Genomic DNA, 19,587 nt, shown 5'->3' on the forward strand with positions numbered 1-19,587 from the left:
CTTTCAGAAAAAAGGTCAGAGGTACTCTCAGCAGTGGAGGACTCTAGTGACCATTCCGTGTCAGACTTCCCATCGAAGCTTGTGTCTTCTTCAGATGAGTCCTGCAGCACGATGGTAGATAAAGGCTGCAGGACCATTTCTAATGCTTCTTCTGTACTGAAATGTCTCTTAATTTTACCTCCAGATCTTTCTTCTTCTCTGCTCACTAATGAAATTACACTCTCAGCCAAGCTGCATGCTTATCTTTGGCTGTGAATGCAGCCAGATGCATACACATACTAACATTTTTTTTTAATTACATCAAAGGCAGGAGGCCATAATTTTACTCAAGCACCTCTTCTCAAAGACACATGAAACACATCCTTGAAAGGTGACCTTTTTCATCCCTAATATATCGGTGTGTGCTTACAGATTCGCACACACTCAGTCTCTCTCTCTGTCTTTATGTCTCTGTCTTTCTGTCTCTCTCTCACTTACACACACACACACACACACTCCCACGCAGCGTCATGTTGCATTCATCCAACCTGTACGTCACTGACACTCGAAAAAAGTCACTATTCTGCGTACTGATCCATGTTTACTTCCGCAAACACTGAGCACGCTCACTACGTGTGATGTTATTGCGTCCTCTACTATGCATGCAGGACACTTTTAGGTTGTTTGCAGTCCACACAGGAGATCACATACAAGTCGCATATATTTGGAAATGTGAACGACCACGCAGAAAAAATTTGACATTACATTACAGCCTGCAGTGTGAACGTAGCCTAAAATCGAATTGAATTGAACTGAATTGAATTGAATTGAATTATAACTCACCTTAAGCTTCCCAAGGTTACTACTGATTTAGGAAAAATAAAAATATTTCAAAATATTTAATTGATGTACATCCATTTATTACTACCAAATTGTTGTTAAGTTTTAATGTTATTCACATACATTAAAATATGTTATATACAAAAATGTTGTTATACAAAGATAGTAGCAGAAACTTGGTAGCCATCCCCAGTCATTATGGGGTACAGAAGGTTAAATGATGCTCAGTTGCTTCTAACCCACACCACCACCACATTACACCACCAGTGGCAGCCTGAACTGTTGATACAAGGCAAGATGAATCCATACTTTCATGTTATTTACACCAAATTCTGAATCTGAATGTTACAGCTGGAATCCAGACTCATCAGACCAGCTAACATTTTTCCAGTTTTCTATTGTTCAGTTTTGGTTAGCCTGTGTGAACTGTAGTCTCAGTTTCCTTTTCTTAGCTGAAAGGAGTGGTACTTGGTGCAATCTTCTGCTGCTGTTGTCCATTTGCTCCAAGGTTTGATGTGTTGTGCATTCAGAAATGCTCTTCTGCATACATTGGCTGTAACAACTGGTCATTTCAGTTACTGTTGTCTTCCTAGCAGCTCAAAGCAGTCTGGCCACTCTACTCTGACCTCTGACATCAACATGTCACCTTTTCCAGTCCTAACTATAAGCTTGATCAAAAAAGAAAGTTTGAAGCCTAATGTTAATAGTAGAGTGTGTCTGTGTCCTGAATCTAGACTGGGAGCTGGTTCAGTGGTAGAGGGGCCTGAAAGCTGAAGGTTCTGCTTCCCATTCTACTTCTACAAACTCTAGGAACTGCATGTAAGCCAGCAGTCTGAAAGCAAAGAGCTCTATAGGGATGATATGGTACTATGAGTTCTTTAAGATAAGATGAGGTCTGATTATTAAGGTCTTTGTATGTGAGGAGAAGGAATTCATATCAAAGTCTAGATTTAACAAGGAGAAATTTGCTTTCTCTATCTAGGCCCCGTCAATACTCTCACTGCAGGGTTTTGGCTCACCTGAAGGGTTTTCAGGAAGCTTTTAGAGTGAACTGTTAATAATGAATTACAATAGCCCAGCCTAGAAGTAACAAACAATTTTGGTTCTCTCTTTGTTTCTCTTTATTTTGCCTCTCAACTGTTTTCTCCAATACTTTCCCTAGATAATTTAGTCTTTTCTTTCCCACACTTCTTCTCTCTCTGTCTGCTGGCAGCCATGTGCAGTGCTTACTACGGCGTCACACTGGGTCACCACGACACACACACACACACACACACACACACACACACACAGACTCCCACGCGGCGTCAGTGCCTGTTATAGTGACAGCGCTGTGGACAAAACCAACAACAGGCAAATATATAAAAATGGGCTGAAATTCCATTTAATTTTAGGAGATTTCCACATCAACACTGCTTTCATAAACCCGGTGTTTAGACATGCATCTAGGTTTAGGAAAACCAGGGGAGCCAGAAAGATAAATAGACTCAATTATAACTGAAAGTTTTGGAGACATTTATCCCCAAATAGCCTGGCTACTTTTGTCATGAGTGAAAAAATAGATGTATGACAGCCTGCTGTCCCTAAAAATGTCTTCATTTGTTCTCACACCCTCTTTCATTTGGATCTTTTCTGGCTTTTGCTGCTTTTTCCACTGTTTTCATATTTTAGCAATTTAACTGTTCACTCCTTAATGTTTACATTTGTTTAGGTGGACACAAGAGACTATAAGAAGAATGAGCAAATGAAGGCAAATAATGGCCTTCGAAACTGAAATATTGCTATAAAGAAACTGATAATATGGTAAATTTAGAAAAAAATGAATGAAAGGAGGAAAAGGATAATACCAGAAGAGACCTGAGAAAATTAGTTCACTGTGGTTTCAACAATAATTTTTGGTAAATGAATATGTCCCTTTGTATGTAACTCAGCAAACTTAGCACTGTGTAAATAAAGGTTTTTAACATTAACACTGAAAAAAAATAACATTAAACAGAACATTCACAGCAAAATAATTTTTGGCCAACATAATACATGTATTATGTTGTTCAAATTTAACCAGACCTGTAGTTTTATGTAGACTTGGTGCCTCTCCTTATTGATATTTTCCACTGGAGATTAATTTTTGGTATTTTGGTGCTACTGAAACTTGACCCTGTGAGTTATATACCTTTAAAGTTATTCTTCCTTTATATAAACCTGCACCAACACAGCAGTGAGTGAGAGGAACAAAGGACTCAGCACACACTTTTTCCACACTTTTCCTTGCCTGTTACTTTCACATCAAGTTATACAAAATTTTTCTATTTCTCTGGCAGCCACTTCACTTCAAAATAAAAAGCTGATCTTTGACAAACCACAGATGTTTACACAAGAACAGAAACACAGATTTAGATAAATGACCAGAATAGAATAAAACACAAGCTTTTCTCTGGGTTTTATGCTGACTCAGATTCTGGCTTTGTGATTGGCTGCTGTGACTGTTTCCATGGTGACAGGTAGGTTCAGTCCAGTTTAGTGGTTAGGCCTGCCCGGGATCTGAACCCACAAGGCGTTCAAAGCCAAGGCCACCAAACCAGCTGACCTCAGAGGTTTGACACCCACACCTTGGCTCCCACTGAGGAGGAGGAGATAAAACCACTTTTCACATGTTTAACTAAATGAAACACTATGGCCTGCATACTAGCCATCTCTTCTTGGGTCATTTTGTGCCTTTTCAGTGCATTAAGGTAGGAGAAAGAGGGTAAGATAGAGGAGAAAGGGAGTGAGTGATAACTGCAAGAACAAGAGAAAAGGAAAGATAAAACAGGCAAACAAGTGATGCTAGAGAGAAGAAATGGAAGAGAGATGATGAAGAAGAACAGGCAGAAAGGATAAGAAGAATAAGATATGAAAGTAGAGCTTAAAGGGAATTTGAGAGGAGGAAGAGGTGGGATGAAAAAATTAAATAAATCCCTGTCAGTTAGAACCTGGTGTCTATGAAAACCAAAGGCAGCTTTACTTGGGTCAAAGGTCATGCTTTGTTTCTGGTGAGCTGTGGAAATAGAAAAGGTGTCATCAGGTTACAGTCCACAAAAAAATCAGCTTCCTCCCTAATAGGAAAATGTTTAATCCAACACAGAAGCTAGAGTCATCTTTATTGTCCTTGATATCTCTTTCATGTTTTTTTTTCATGTTCTGAGTTTGTGTTAAAAGTTGTATTTAGTCTTCTTAAACACGTCAAACTGATTTCTTTCCAGTTTCTAAAAGTGCTTCAACGTTTCTTTCACTGTTTCTTTTGGACAAAGAGTGATGTGTGTCCTTGTAGTTTTGGATTGCTATTCATACAGAAAACTGCCTTTCCAGCAGCTCCTCACACAGGAAATGACCTCAGGGCTACTTCGTGTAGAGACAGGAAACAGGAAGTTGCGGGGGTCTTTAAGAGAGAGCCTGATATCCTGCAGCAGAGAGAACACACACACACACACACACACATCTCTGACATCATTAGGGCCCGAGCACGAACTGTGCGAAGGCCCTATTGTAATTGCTTCGTTTATTATTATTATTATTAGGGCCCGAGCACGAACTGTGCGAAGGCCCTATTGTAATTGCTTCGTTTATTATTATTATTAGGGCCCGAGCACGAACTGTGCGAAGGCCCTATTGTAATTGCTTCGTTTATTATTATTATTATTATTATTATTATTATTATTATTATTTTTTTTTTTTTTTTTATTATTCAGGCAAATGAATTGGCTTTTTGGGGGCTTTATCATATTCAAAAACTCATGAAACTTTGCACATGCGTCACACCTGGTGAAAATTTAAGTATTTTAATGGGCTCGGGCAAGGGCGCACCCAAATGGCTCGCTAGCGCCCCCTAAACTGGAGCCCCACCGCTGTGTTTCACGTACATGAATGAAACTTCATACACATGTATATCATGTCCAGGCGCACAAAAAATCCTCTTGGAGCCATGCCCTAAACCCAACAGGAAGTCCGCTATTTTGAATTAATTATGCAAATTTGGCGATTTGCAGCCCTCACACTTTCTCTAATAACTCAGAGGTTTTAGACGTTATCATCTTCATATTTGGTTTGTCTAACCTACACCCCCAGGGGAATCTAAATCTCGAAAATGGTGAGTTTTTGCCAAGGGGGAGGGGTCCTTATGCCCCTTTGAACTTTGATCATTCGCCATGAAATTTTGATTGCCTCTCATTCATACCTACATGATCCAATGTGCATCAAACTTCTCCAGTAGGATGAGGGTGCCCCCCTGAACACATACATATGACAATATTTAATATCAGTCGCAGCGCCACCTAGTGGGAACAGGAAATGTCATATTTTACACTTGGAGGTCCAGCTCCAAGGTGGTTTAGCAGAACCATCTCAAATTTCACCTGGAAAGCCTTAAGAACTTGGACTTACTGTGTTTTCAAAACTGTGAGTTTTTGACAAAAGGGCGTGACCCTTATGGGACGGCAAAGTTCGATGATTCGCCATGAACACAAAAATGGCTGTAACTCAAAGCCAACTTGCCCAATCTGGCTCAAACTTCAGTGGTGTGATAAGCATGCTGCCCTGAACACATTCATATGCATAAAGTCCATAAACGTTAGAGCGCCGCCTAGTGGCAGCTCGGAATATCTTAAAATAGCATGTTTTTTGAGTAGCCCCGGAGCTACGTTTTATCTACATGTATGAAAATGTACAGGCTCATGTAACATCCTAAGACGTACAAAAAAGTCTCTTGGACCCATACCCCAAACCCTACAGGAAGTCGGCCATCTTCAATTGAAGGTGTCAATTTTTGCGATTTCCACGCCTGCTATTTGAACGAACTCGTCCTAGGGCATTTCACCCACTGACACCAAATTGGCTCCAGATCATCTACATAAGTAGCCCATCAAATATTGTGGAAATCTTTAAAAAATATTAAACGGCCTTGTCACACCAGGCCATTAAATTTGGCCTTTGTTTTTCTCCCTCACCACCAAAATTGTTTGTGCACTTGTTCGCACATGCTTTGTCTGATCAGGCTGAAAATTTAATCACTCATGTACACACCCAGGCTGAATCCATAACTACAGATTCAAGACTGTAGGCGCAATAGCGCCCCCTACAGAAGCAAATGAAAATTTGTATGACCGTCCACAGAATTAGTTTTACTCTGAAATACATGAAATATCTTTCACCATTCCTTACAAAATCCTCATCTATTTGATAAGCCTCCTGCCCTGAACACATTGATATGCATAAAGTCCATAAATGTTAGAGCGCCCCCTACTGGCAGCTTTAAATATCATAATATACCATGTTTTTTAGCTAGCCCCTGAGTTACATTTTATCTACAGCTCTGAAATTTTGCACACTCATGTAACATCCTAAGACATACAAAAAAGTCTCTTGGAGTCATACTCCAAACCCTACAGGAAGTCCAGCATCTTCAATTGAAAGAGTCAATTTTTGCCATTTTCAGGCCTGCTATTTGAATGAACTCCTCCTAGGGCATTTCACCCAGTGAGACCAAATTGGCTCCACATCATCTAGACAAACAGCCCATCAAAAAAGTCAGTCAGACCCATGCCCTATTTTGCATGCTGGAGCCGTGACCACACCCCCAAATATTCCATTGCGTCTATGCCGAGAGCAAAAGATACCTTTTCCTATAAAAGAATTCAACTTTCTACAGACCCATCACGATCACAAAACCTCCGAGTGCGGCACGGGTCGACGAGCGCCACAGGTCGACGCGCGCGGAGTGCGAGGGCCCGATATCACCGCTTGCGGTTTTTAATTATTATTATTATTTTTTTTTTTTTTTTTTTTTTTTTTTTTTATTATTCAGGCAAATGAATTGGCTTTTTGGGGGCTTTATCATATTCAAAAACTCATGAACCTTGGCACATGCGTCACACCTGGTGAAAATTTAAGTATTTTAATGGGCTCGGGCAAGGGCGCGCCCAAATGGCTCGCTAGCGCCCCCTAAACTGGAGCCCCACCGCTGTGTTTCACGTACATGAATGAAACTTCATACACATGTATATCATGTCCAGGCGCACAAAAATCCTCTTGGAGCCATGCCCTAAACCCAACAGGAAGTCCGCTATTTTGAATTAATTATGCAAATTTGGCGATTTGCAGCCCTCACACTTTTTCTAATAACTCAGAGGTTTTAGACGTTATCATCTTCATATTTGGTTTGTCTAACCTACACCCCCAGGGGAATGTAAATCTCGAAAATGGTGAGTTTTTGCCAAGGGGGAGGGGTCCTTATGCCCCTTTGAACTTTGATCATTCGCCATGAAATTTTGATTGCCTCTCATTCATACCTACATGATCCAATGTGCATCAAACTTCTCCAGTAGGATGAGGGTGCCCCCCTGAACACATACATATGACAATATTTAATATCAGTCGCAGCGCCACCTAGTGGGAACAGGAAATGTCATATTTTACACTTGGAGGTCCAGCTCCAAGGTGGTTTAGCAGAACCATCTCAAATTTCACCTGGAAAGCCTTAAGAAGTTGGACTTACTGTGTTTTCAAAACTGTGACTTTTTGACAAAAGGGCGTGACCCTTATGGGACGGCAAAGTTCGATGATTCGCCATGAACACAAAAATGGCTGTAACTCAAAGCCAACTTGCCCAATCTGGCTCAAACTTCAGTGGTGTGATAAGCATGCTGCCCTGAACACATTCATATGCATAAAGTCCATAAACGTTAGAGCGCCGCCTAGTGGCAGCTCGGAATATCTTAAAATAGCATGTTTTTTGAGTAGCCCCGGAGCTACGTTTTATCTACATGTATGAAAATGTACAGGCTCATGTAACATCCTAAGACGTACAAAAAAGTCTCTTGGACCCATACCCCAAACCCTACAGGAAGTCGGCCATCTTCAATTGAAGGTGTCAATTTTTGCAATTTCCACGCCTGCTATTTGAACGAACTCGTCCTAGGGCATTTCACCCACTGACACCAAATTGGCTCCAGATCATCTACATAAGTAGCCCATCAAATATTGTGGAAATCTTTAAAAAATATTAAACGGCCTTGTCACACCAGGCCATTAAATTTGGCCTTTGTTTTTCTCCCTCACCACCAAAATTGTTTGTGCACTTGTTCGCACATGCTTTGTCTGATCAGGCTGAAAATTTAATCACTCATGTACACACCCAGGCTGAATCCATAACTACAGATTCAAGACTGTAGGCGCAATAGCGCCCCCTACAGAAGCAAATGAAAATTTGTATGACCGTCCACAGAATTAGTTTTGCTCTGAAATACATGAAATATCTTTCACCATTCCTTACAAAATCCTCATCTATTTGATAAGCCTCCTGCCCTGAACACATTGATATGCATAAAGTCCATAAACGTTAGAGCGCCCCCTACTGGCAGCTTTAAATATCATAATATACCATGTTTTTTAGCTAGCCCCTGAGTTACATTTTATCTACAGCTCTGAAATTTTGCACACTCATGTAACATCCTAAGACATACAAAAAAGTCTCTTGGAGCCATACTCCAAACCCTACAGGAAGTCCAGCATCTTCAATTGAAAGTGTCAATTTTTGTCAATTTTTGCCATTTTCAGGCCTGCTATTTGAATGAACTCCTCCTAGGGCATTTCACCCAGTGAGACCAAATTGGCTCCACATCATCTAGACAAACAGCCCATCAAATATTGTGGAAATCTTGACAAAATATTAAACGGTGTTGTCACACCAGGCCATTGAAGTTGGCTTTCATTTTTCTCAATGGCGACCAAAATTGTTTGGGCACGTGTTCGTACATGCTTTGCCCGATCTGCCTGAAAATGTAATCACTCATGTACACAGCCACTCTGAACCCATAACTATGGATTCAAGGCTATACGTAGCTGCAAGAGCGCCCCCTACAGAAGCAAATGAAATTTTGTATAGCATCCACAAACTTAGTTTCTCGGAAATGTATGAAAATGTGTTTCAACATTCTTGACATCATCCTGATCAAAACAGTCTATCAGACCCATGCCCTATTTTGCATGCTGGAGCCGTGACCCCACCCCCAAATATTCCATTGCGTCTATGCCGAGAGCAAAAGATATCTTTTCCTATAAAAGAATTCAACTTTCTTCAGACCTTCTGTACACCATCACGATCAAAAGACCTCCGAGTGCGGCACGGGTCGACGAGCGCCACGGGTCGACGCGCAGGGAGTGCGAGGGCCCGATATCACCGCTTGCGGTTTTAATTAAAGTTTGGATCAGCAGACTCCCTGAGTTTAGTTCTGAAGCTGTATTGTGCATAAATCCCCCTTGTTCTGCACAGGTGATTTAAGAACAGTGTGCAGTTTAAAATGGTGATGTGATTAAATTAGATACATTAAAATGAGTGGAAATCTCCGGGAACTTCTACAACACCAAAGTGGCAAGACACATCAGTAATGTTGTTAAGAACAGTTTGACTTGTGTGGTGACAAAGATATCTATTCTTTAATGTTTTAAAGATGGAGGGAAGTATGCTTATTGTTGTTCTACTCTCGCAATTATGTGAATCAGCATGGCTTCAATCAGTGCTCTGATGGGTGGGACCAGAGATGCTGATTATATCTCTGGATTGAGCCATTAATGCAGCTCTGGTGTTACTTTGCAGATGAGTAGTAGAAGTTTAACATGCAGGAAAAAAACAAACAAATGGAACTTGAGATTACCTGTTAGGCTACTCTTTCTATTTTTGTCTGTTCTTTACCTGACAATATGAAGTTGACTGTTAGTGTGAACTGCTGCTAAACACAAAAGGCTACATTTTAATTGAAATTCTTCTTTATACCAACGAGGCTTTGCTATTTTACAACAATGATGCAAAAAGTGGATCATTAGAATGTGTCAGGAATCTCAGATTTGAGCTGAGAAAGTGAAGGTCTTGATTTACCCATCAAGCTACCTTCCTACCCTCATCTGTGACTAGATGACTGCAGGAAGTGACTGAAAAACTAAGAAAAAACTGAGGTAGTGACTGAAAAACTAAGTGCAAGTGCAGCTAATTTATTAATTCTGTTTTGTTTTTCTTTCTGAATGAAAACAAAAAAATGACAAAACATTTTATAAGAATTTGATGGCTAGAAAGAGACTGTGTTAATTCAGTTCAGTGAACATGGTCTAAGAATCATCATAACCATCCTACCAGTCCTGTTAAACATGTAAGTTTGAGGAAGAACTGATGACCCTAGTCATGAATGGTAAACGCTTAAACCATAATAGAGCAGTTACAGACTCTCACACCGAGGTTAATGGACTACTAAAATTATAACATAATTTAGTATAGCTCACTAATAACATTGTTAGCTGGTTGATAGACTAACTCCACACTGCAAAAGTAATATTACTATTAGCAGAGCACACTGGTTTCAGTCCCACACATCAGAGGAGAAAATACAAACTGTTCAATAAATTACATTTTCTATAAAGATCTTTAACATCACTTTTCAATCTCTGCTAGTGAGTTTCTTTCTTTCTTTCTTTCTCTCTGGAGAAATGCAGAGTCTGATGATTCCAAAATTTAAACAGGTTTAAAGAGGTAAAAGACACATATCTGCACATAAAAGCACTCCTGCAAGACTGAGTGTCTAAACTATTCATTATAATTCCTATATAATATGACACACAATTTCTTCACAATAATACAGTTTCAAGAGATGTTTCAAAATCTCAGAAACACATTACACTTTCAGCCAGCTGTCATTTCATATCAAATGTGTGCGTATACACACACACACACACACACACACACACACACACACACACACACACACACACACACACACACACACACACACACACACACACACACACAGTGTGTAGATGTGGTGACTGATCTGACATTATAACCACATGTGGCCAATAAAACCCCACAGAAACAGATGGGAAAATATCTCTCTCTTCTTCTGCAGTCTCTCTGAAGTACGTACATCTAGAGATTGCTCTCTCTGCATTTCCTTCTTTCCGTTACTCCCAGTTATCTATTTTGCCTTTTATTCTTCCCAGCACCATTCCCATGTCTTTGCTGCCGGTTTTCAAACCTTCCTCCTTCTTTCTTCCAACTCTTATTCATTTTCTCAATTTTTAACCTTTTTACTTTCTTCAACTGTTTCCCACAATATTTGCCAAATGTGTAATGTTTCTTTAACCTTTTCTTTAGTTGTTGAAATTTTTAAAAATGATATTCTGGAAAACCTTTGAACTCATGTTGAAGCTCTTAAACAAAGAGTTTGGTTTAATAAATCGGCTAGTACAACAAATCTGTCTGCAATATGTAAAATGCCACAAACACACACACACTTCACATGTGGTGGTTTCCAGACGGTTAAAGGGGAATCCAGCCTCATGTTATCTTTTCCAGTCAGAGTATCGAGCAGCTGGGTGAGGTGTTCTCACAAAAATATACACCTCTTCCTCTCGTCATACGCCCTTTCCGAAAATCTCAAACTTCCGTAGCATTTCCTTCTTGGTGCTAACTTTCCTGTCAGTTACCTCAGTGAACACCACCACTGACACACATGTACCAAGTGCATTAGCCATGATAGGGTAGAAAAATACTCACATGCTCAATACCGCATGCAACTTTAGTTTTTACAACTCAGGTAGGTTATATAAAAAAATGTGGAATTTAGTAAAAAGAGGTTCTATAAGGAAAGTGATAATGAAGGGAAATGTTTAGAAAGATGGAGAGAAGAAGAACTAAAGTGAAATTGGGGCAAAAACTGGAAACTAAATGCCAAGATGAAAAGCAGGAGTTGGGTTCAAATTTTTCAAAAAGGGAGGAGCAGGGAGTAATAGATAGAAAATAGAGTAAAGGGGCAAAAAGAGGCCACAAAAGGAAAAGGCAAAAAGAAAAGTAATTAAAATGGCGAGAAACAAAAAAAGATGAAAAAGGAGAGACAAAGAATTTAAAAAGTAAAAAACAGAAGTGACAAAAAATGAAGAGAACTGCAAAGACTGAATCATGGAACAAAGAAGGGAAGCAAAATAAAAGAAAATTCTAATGACTGAGGTGCTGAGGGGGGATTAAAAGACATCAGAATCAAAGAAGAAAACATGCTGTCAAAGAAAACAGTTTCTCCTTGTTCTGATTTTTTTTTTCTTTGAGTCTGTTTGTGGTTTTGTTCAAGGGGAAACTGTTGCACCAAGCCAAGATTTTTTAATGTCTGAACAAAACCTGGAGAGGACAGAATCAGAGCTGATCATGGAGAAAAACACTGACATGACTGTATTTCTGTCTCCTGCATTAAAAATACTTAGTCTCACATTTCAAATTATGTAAACCTGCTAAAGAATAGACATTAACAGCTTACTCAGACTTAGTCAGTCAAATATGTAAAAGAGAACATTTTCTTAAATTGTCTTTTCAGACTTGCTTGTCTCATAAGATTTGCTCATAAAAGTGTCACATTTTTCTATTTACTCAATTTTTATTTATATTTTTCATATGAAACAAAACCATAAGTCAGAGAATATTTATTTTTCCTGTCCATTTGTGTTTTTGGTGTGCAGAACATTATATTTTTGATCAAAAATTCACAATACTGACAATATTATTATGAATTTATATAAAAGCTTCCACAGAACAAATCCAAATAAATTTAAAGTAGATTTAATAATAAAGAAAACCCAGTTAAATATTGGTCCAGAGTGCAATCTTGGAAGTGTTTATTTTGTAAAATTATATTATAAAACTTAACAGATCCATTTACAGCCATCACACATTTTTCAAATGCATTAACACAAACAAAACCATTTTCTACGCTTGCTGTCAGGCACATTAAGTAGCATCACAGTGACAGTTGTGGGAAAATCCTGGTTTTAATTCATCATTATATGTCTGCTGAGAAAATGTGCTTTGTTTTAATCCCAAAAAGCTTGGGTGTTTCATTTTTTCCTTGAGATAATTATTACCAAAAGCCCCAGAGTTATTGCGCGACTCCAAAAAACACCCGTCTCTCTGATGTCTTTGTGTGTCACACTAAATTAAAATGGAAACATGACTCTGTTTGGTGTCAACATGAAAGAATGTCAAATGCAGATGTACAAATTTTTATTATTTTATTTTTTAAATATTTAACTTAAACTGAAAATTCATTGTGGCTTCATTCTCTAATAGAAAATGTTTGAGAAATCTACCAATGGAGGCCCCAGAGGTCTGTGTGGTAAATATAACTGGTTTCACTGTACACATCCTTGATTCTGTTCTTCTGTTTCATGTACAAAAGGGGGAAAAGTATTGTCTTTAGGACTAATGCAGAACAGATGTGAGGTCTTTGAGAAGAGACTTCTGGTTTTTCCTTCCACTGTATATAAAACAATGCTATATAAACACATAAAGAGGGAGATGATTTTTCAGTTTCTTTATATGAACAAAACCACTAATTTAATGTTAATTAAAAATAATGGCAGGATAAATTACTCATTTACCAAAAAGTTTGATAGGACAAAACAACACGCTGACATCTATAAGAGATCATTACTTTATAAATTTCTGTTTTAAAAACTCATTCATAATAGATGAACAGCAAACAAAGCCCAGTAGAAATGCACCTCTCCAATATTATTTATATTTCTTTAAGAAAAGTTACATAGTTGACACATACATCATTTGTAATTGGGGTGGCTGTAGCTCAGTAGGTAGAGCAGGTCACCTACTGATCGGAAGGTCAGTGGTTCAATTCCTGGCTACTGCTGGCTGCATGCCAATGTATCCTTGGGCAAGATACTTAACCCCAAGTTGCTCTCCGACCGTTCTGTCGGAGTATGAATGTGAGTGAATGTTAGATGATTAAAGCACTTAGCTTAATTAATCATGAAGTGCTTGTATGAATGCGTGTGCATGGGGTAAATGTGAACGTGTTGTGTAAGCGCTTTGAGTGCTCATATCTGAGTAGAAAAGCGCTATATAAGAACTAGTCCATTTACCATTTGTATGTGTGATGTTTAAAGATGGTGACAAAGACTGTTAATTAGGGAAAAACTGAACTTTGGACTGATCCAGGCTACCAAAGACCTGCCAGCACCCTTACATGACCTTGTATGCCCAATTATTCAATTTATATCTGAAAAGTTACATTACAAAGATTTCTGTTTGCTTTAAAAATATAAAACATAGCAAATACTGGTAGGTACAAACATGAGAAAAGGAGAGGAACAGATGGTGTCAGGCAGGAAAAAGATAAAATATATGAGAAGCAAATGCCTATTTAAAGCAATGTGATACACAAAATGAACATTTTGTAATTCTTTTCATAATTTAAATAAAAAAAACAGGTCAGTCACATGTAACAATAAATATATTTATCACACTTTCTGAAGAATAGAAGGCTTTCTTGTTCTTATGTTTAGCTAGGCTAATTACCTCCAGCACTGACCACATGAATATGAGAATCATATCAATCAACTTGTCCCACTCTCAGCAAGAAAGTATAATTTTGAATTGTTTTCCTTTAAGAAAAAATAAGACTCTGTAAAGAAGGCAGAAAAAACAAGACAAAAATAGTCCCTTCTGTACAAAAACATATTTCAAATTATGGACATGAGTAGTTTTCCTTCTATAAATCTAAGACATTAAACCCAGTGCAAAGAGAACATTTCATAGTTTCAGTTTCTCCTTCACATCCTGTCAAGAAACATAACATCTACATAGGTATACAGTAAACATCTACATTAAACCAATGTTCCCAAAATTCCTTACACCACAACTGAGTGACTGATCTACACACCAACATCTGGTTGTATGAGGTTATTTGCATGAATAGAGCTGATTACTTTCAAAGTAATTATGACCCGTGATGAAAGACTTGTTACAACAGTGCTGAAGTTTTAGATCATGCTTGGAAAACTAACCCAAATTAAAGTTATATCTGAGAGGCCAGTTAGAAATAGTATTCTTTGAATCATCAACATGTCCGTGTGTACCAGTAGGACTGGGTAGTTTATTTAGCATGCAGATTTTGTCGTTTGACATCCTTTGTGGTCCGAGACAGAAAGGGAACACACAGTGGTTAGAAAAGTCCAGTTTAGAGACATCAGATATCTTAGTTTGTGACCAAGGCTTTCCTGACAGCACAGAACTATACTGTATATGAAGGCAGGGAGTCTCTTTCATTCAGTTTTTTTTTCTCTGTCTCACAAGTTTGTTTTTTGTGTTCCCAATCAACAGAAAAGATTAAATAAATAAAATTTTAGAAGCTCAACTGAGATTATTTTTATGATCCTGAAATGAAATGTCAAAATGTTTTGTGAAGTTAGATATTTTTCTGATGAACTGCATACACAAATTCATTTGGTTTGTCAAATCAAATCTGTCTACATCATGCCACGAACTAAAAACAGAACATGTGGATCCTGAAAAAGTTAGTATACTGCTTAAAGGCACATCAACACAAATAAGGCTTTGCTGATATCCTACATTCCTGAAAATTAAAGGTTTTGGAATCATCAGGCCAGTTTGTAGATCATTAGTTTATTATCCCACTATTGAAAGACTTCTGGTTTATTTACTAGCACTCAACTCTAAAGCCTTCCATAAGACACTGAAAGCTATACAACTGTCTTTCAAAGGATTTGATATGGCAGAAAGCATTTTAGTGGCAAGGTCCTCTCAAGCTATCTACCAAGCACACATAAATACCAAATATATTAAGGAACTGTCTGAGCAGAGCAGTGTTCATTTGAATCAACAGATAACAAAGTTTTAAATGACATGGCACGTTTTCATATTTTGGTTAGCTCACACAATCATCTCATACTACCTGTGGCTGAACGGAGCTGATGTCACAGAACTTCTGCCTATAAACATACAACAACTAGAAATATGAGATACATGCGATAAACTCTATATAAAATCATAACATTCTCAACATGAACTCCCATGAGCCCGTAGCTAACAAAAACACTGTTCAGCTCAAAGTTTTTGATCAAAAATGTGAATTTATGAAAAAATAAGCAATTTCTAGTTGCCTTCTTGCCACTCAAGTTTCATTCCAGTTAGGGGACTTTCCAAAAAAAACAAAACTGGAATTATCAATAATTTTCTTTAACCATTTTGATGGACTCAGTGGGAGGTAAGAAATTACAATTATTTAACTAAAAGTATGAACCATTTTCTTCCAGCATACTTTCTTCAGATCATGTCATCATCAATCAAAAAAGCAACCATTAGATCATACATTTGAGAGTATTTATCCAGTGATACAGGTGCTGTAATAAACAGCGCTGCTAGCATCAGACAGAGCAGATATAAGAGGGCTGCTTCCATCATCACACCCACCGACACCACCCACTACACCACCAACATCCCTATTAACCAGACTGCTAACAATACTATTATTGCTACTTCCAACCCCTACGCTACTATGCCCAGCCAGGACTTTGGACACACTACCACATCCTCCACCCAGTCCATAAGCCTCCTCTTGATTCCTTCTAATATTTACATACTGGTCAAATTCATGCCTGTCCACTTCAGCCCAAAATTCAGCAGAGGAAGACCCCAGCTGGCCAGAGGAGTCTGGATTAGAATTATCCAAGTTCACAGAAGGAAGGAAAGTGGATGGAGGGGGGATAGATGAGGTCGAGCAAGAAGGAGACGTTTCAGGAGGAGGAGAAAGCTGCCCCAGATGAGGAGTGAAATGAGGAGCTTTGGGAGTGCCGCTCCCATACAGCTGGCTGAAATAACCAGCAGGAGCAGAACTCAGGGGAGGTTCATGGCATTTTATTGGCTCAGAGATGCTGTTGCAGGGCTGGGGGTATGAAACAGGAGAGGAGGAATCGGGTAATGGTGGTGGGCACTTTACAGGACTTCTCAAGGTGACTTGGTGACCAGAGACATGTGTAAGATTTAACTTGGAGTTGAGTGAAGTGACAGAGGTCATGCTCGAGATCATATTCGATTCAGGAGAAATCATTCTGGTGCTTAAAGCCATTCCTGAACCCTGACCATGTATGGCGCTGTGGTGGCAATGGTTGTTGTAGTGGTGGCTGTAATGCTGATTATGATGGTGAAGGTGGTGTTGGTACCCACTCCAAACTCCCATCCCTGCCTCCTCCTGCATATGTTGGGGGAAAAAAACAGATTCCCCAGCTCCATCTTCCAGAATGTCCAGTGGGGACATCTCTGGAGTGGGCAAACCATAGCTCTCCAGCTCTGTGTGTCCTGAGGCCTGGAGGTCCCTGAAGTGGCCCAGAGATGGAAGCAGGTGGTGGGGGTGATGATGGTGTGGAGGGTGGACACCTGGATGTCCATAAGCAGAACCACCAGAGACATTTTCTGTACCCAAATGGCTGACACCAGGCCCTAAACTTAAGCTCTGTGCCCCACCCTGTGCTAGGCTGTGCAGAAGAAGCCCTGGTTCAACACGTTTGAGCTTTTTGGTGGTCTTTTTGCGGCGAGGTCGGTACTTGTAGTTTGGGTGATCCTGGAGATGTTGGACACGAAGACGTTCTGCTTCCTCTACAAATGGTCGTTTCTCTATGGCACTCAGGGCCTTCCATGACTGACCTGCAGGAAGAGAAATTAAAATTACTAAATATTCATCATTATTTTTGTCATCTTAGATGAAAGAAAGGAGGTACATTAGAAAAGCTCTGCTGTTAAAATTCATTTTAATTTGGCATTAAAGTTAAAGTTTGCGACACACTGTCAAACAGATTATTGATCAGGTCATTTCATTATTTATTGCTTGGCCTATAATGTGTCAAAATACTTCACAATAACAACAGAGTTCACAGTGAAGCCTCATTAAACTCAAGCTGCAGCTATGTGTATTCTTTCTGTCTTTGTAATGCAATAAGAAAGGATCTACATATCAGACTGACAAAATTCAAAGAAGGCTCTCACTGGCTTCTGGACAGCTGTCTTATGCATGAAGTTCTTTTACTCTGTTCTGTGTTTGCAGATAACAGTAACAAACACTAACTTTTTAGTGACTCTGAAATTGTGAAGCTGTGGAGCTCCGCTTTTTGAGCACATCTAGGGCTGATAATAGAACGAAAGCAAAGCAACATGCTTATAAAGATTCTGTCTTACACACTGATGTCTGTTTTAACATTGAAGTCCTTACTATAGGAGGAGTGACTGCTACAAGACATGATAAAAATTACAAAAAAATAAATAAATAAATTAGATGACAAGACTTTAAGTTGGTCTTGTGAAGTTTTTTTTAATACCATTTGAAATTAACTGTAAGCAAAAAGCTTTCCAGAGTTTAGAGACAAAGATGGCACTTGCAGTGAGCCCACATGCAAGTGAAACATACATGTGATGGACAGATTTGTTAAAAATTAAGATCAAAAGCCTGATTCTTCAAATATACATTACATTTTCTTGAACAGAAATATGAGGCTATTTATGGTCTATGTTTGATGTTGTTGAATTGATGCCCCAGGAAACTGGTCAGATATTTAAAATTCCAGTAAGACACCATCTCACCTTAGCACTTTTGTTTAACTCATATTTATTGTGTGTTGAATAAACCAAAAAAACAAACAAAAAAAGATTAATTAACCAGGTTTGTTTTTCAACTATTGTTGGAAAAACAAACTGCTTAATAAGTAAGCAGCTTGGGTCTTCATTAAGTTTGTCTTTTGTTGCTCTTACCAAGCATCTTGCTGAGTACAGCATTGTGTAGGTCTGGGTTCTGCAGGGCCAGACGCTTCCTCTCATCTTTAGCCCAGACCATGAAGGCATTCATCGGCCTGCGGATCCTTTGCTCGGCCCCCACAGCTTTCCCATCACCCACTGACATACCTCCAGCCTGGTTCAGATCAGGACTTTGTCCTCCTGAACTGTGCGTCAAAGACATCCTTGGTTCCCCTCTCCTCATATTCCCAGTTAGATCGGGAGAACTGCAATCCCCAGAGAGGTTCTGTTCAAAACCCATTTCAGAATCAGAAGCAGGACTCGGGGTCCCTGATGTCCAGGGGTCGCCAAGAGACACCTGGCTGACTTTAGACAGGCTTGGCTCAGTTAAATTCATCCCAGAAAAGGTTTAGTCCAGGTAAAATTCTGCAAATGTCTGTCTCAGTTTGTTGGGCTGCAAAGTTCTGGACAAAAACTGAAACTGAAAATATTTCAGTTGACAGAGGAAAGAAGCATCAGGAGAAGAATTTGGTCTCAGAGCACAAATCCCAAAGCAAAGCATCGAGATGTGAAAGGAGGGGGAGACAAGAATAGAAAACAAATGAGTTGTGGTGTAGGATTTCCCCTAAAAATGATCCACAGTGACTCTGCTGCTTTCTTTGTCCACTCTGTTTTCTGTTTGGAGTCTTTGGTTCTGCGGTTTGTCCAGAGTTTGATTTCTCTCCGTCACTCAGGCCCTCCGACACGCTGTCTCTCTTACTGGCTGTTCATTTGAAAGTTTGGAAACCTGTGGCCAGATCTGACCGACCCATGGTGTGTATATATACCCCGCCCTGACCAATCGCATAAATACAGTGCTGAGGATTTAACCAATAACATGCCACGATGCTGTTTGAGAGAGACAGCAGAGAGGGAGGGGAGGTTCAACACCCCCCCCCTCCCCACCGCCCCCTTCAGCCTCCACAACTGCCACCCTTTCCTCCCCCTGAACACACACACACACACACACACACGCACACATACTGACACGCACCCTGTCCATCTGTACAGGGAGATGTAATCAGAGAGGTTCCATTGTTCTTGACGCAGGACTTAGAAACTTCTTTCTCAAACACACACACACACACACACACACACACACACACACACACACACACACACACACACAC

The 19,587-nt window shown here is 39.4% G+C and overlaps 1 protein-coding gene across 1 annotated transcript; it reads right to left on the bottom strand.

Moving 5' to 3' along the window:
- Window positions 1–13,656: 13,656 nt before the first annotated feature.
- Window positions 13,657–19,197, bottom strand: sox18 (SRY-box transcription factor 18). Its single transcript, XM_030732749.1, has 2 exons — window positions 18,437–19,197; window positions 13,657–17,338 (listed from the first exon to the last, which is right to left on the bottom strand). Exons 1-2 carry the CDS (start codon window positions 18,813–18,815, stop codon window positions 16,020–16,022), a joined length of 1,698 nt encoding a protein of 565 aa, XP_030588609.1. The 5' UTR covers window positions 18,816–19,197; the 3' UTR covers window positions 13,657–16,019.
- Between the last annotated feature and the right edge of the window lie 390 nt (window positions 19,198–19,587).

Source organism: Archocentrus centrarchus, chromosome 7 (assembly GCF_007364275.1).
Source record: "Archocentrus centrarchus isolate MPI-CPG fArcCen1 chromosome 7, fArcCen1, whole genome shotgun sequence".
NCBI lineage: Eukaryota > Metazoa > Chordata > Actinopteri > Cichliformes > Cichlidae > Archocentrus > Archocentrus centrarchus.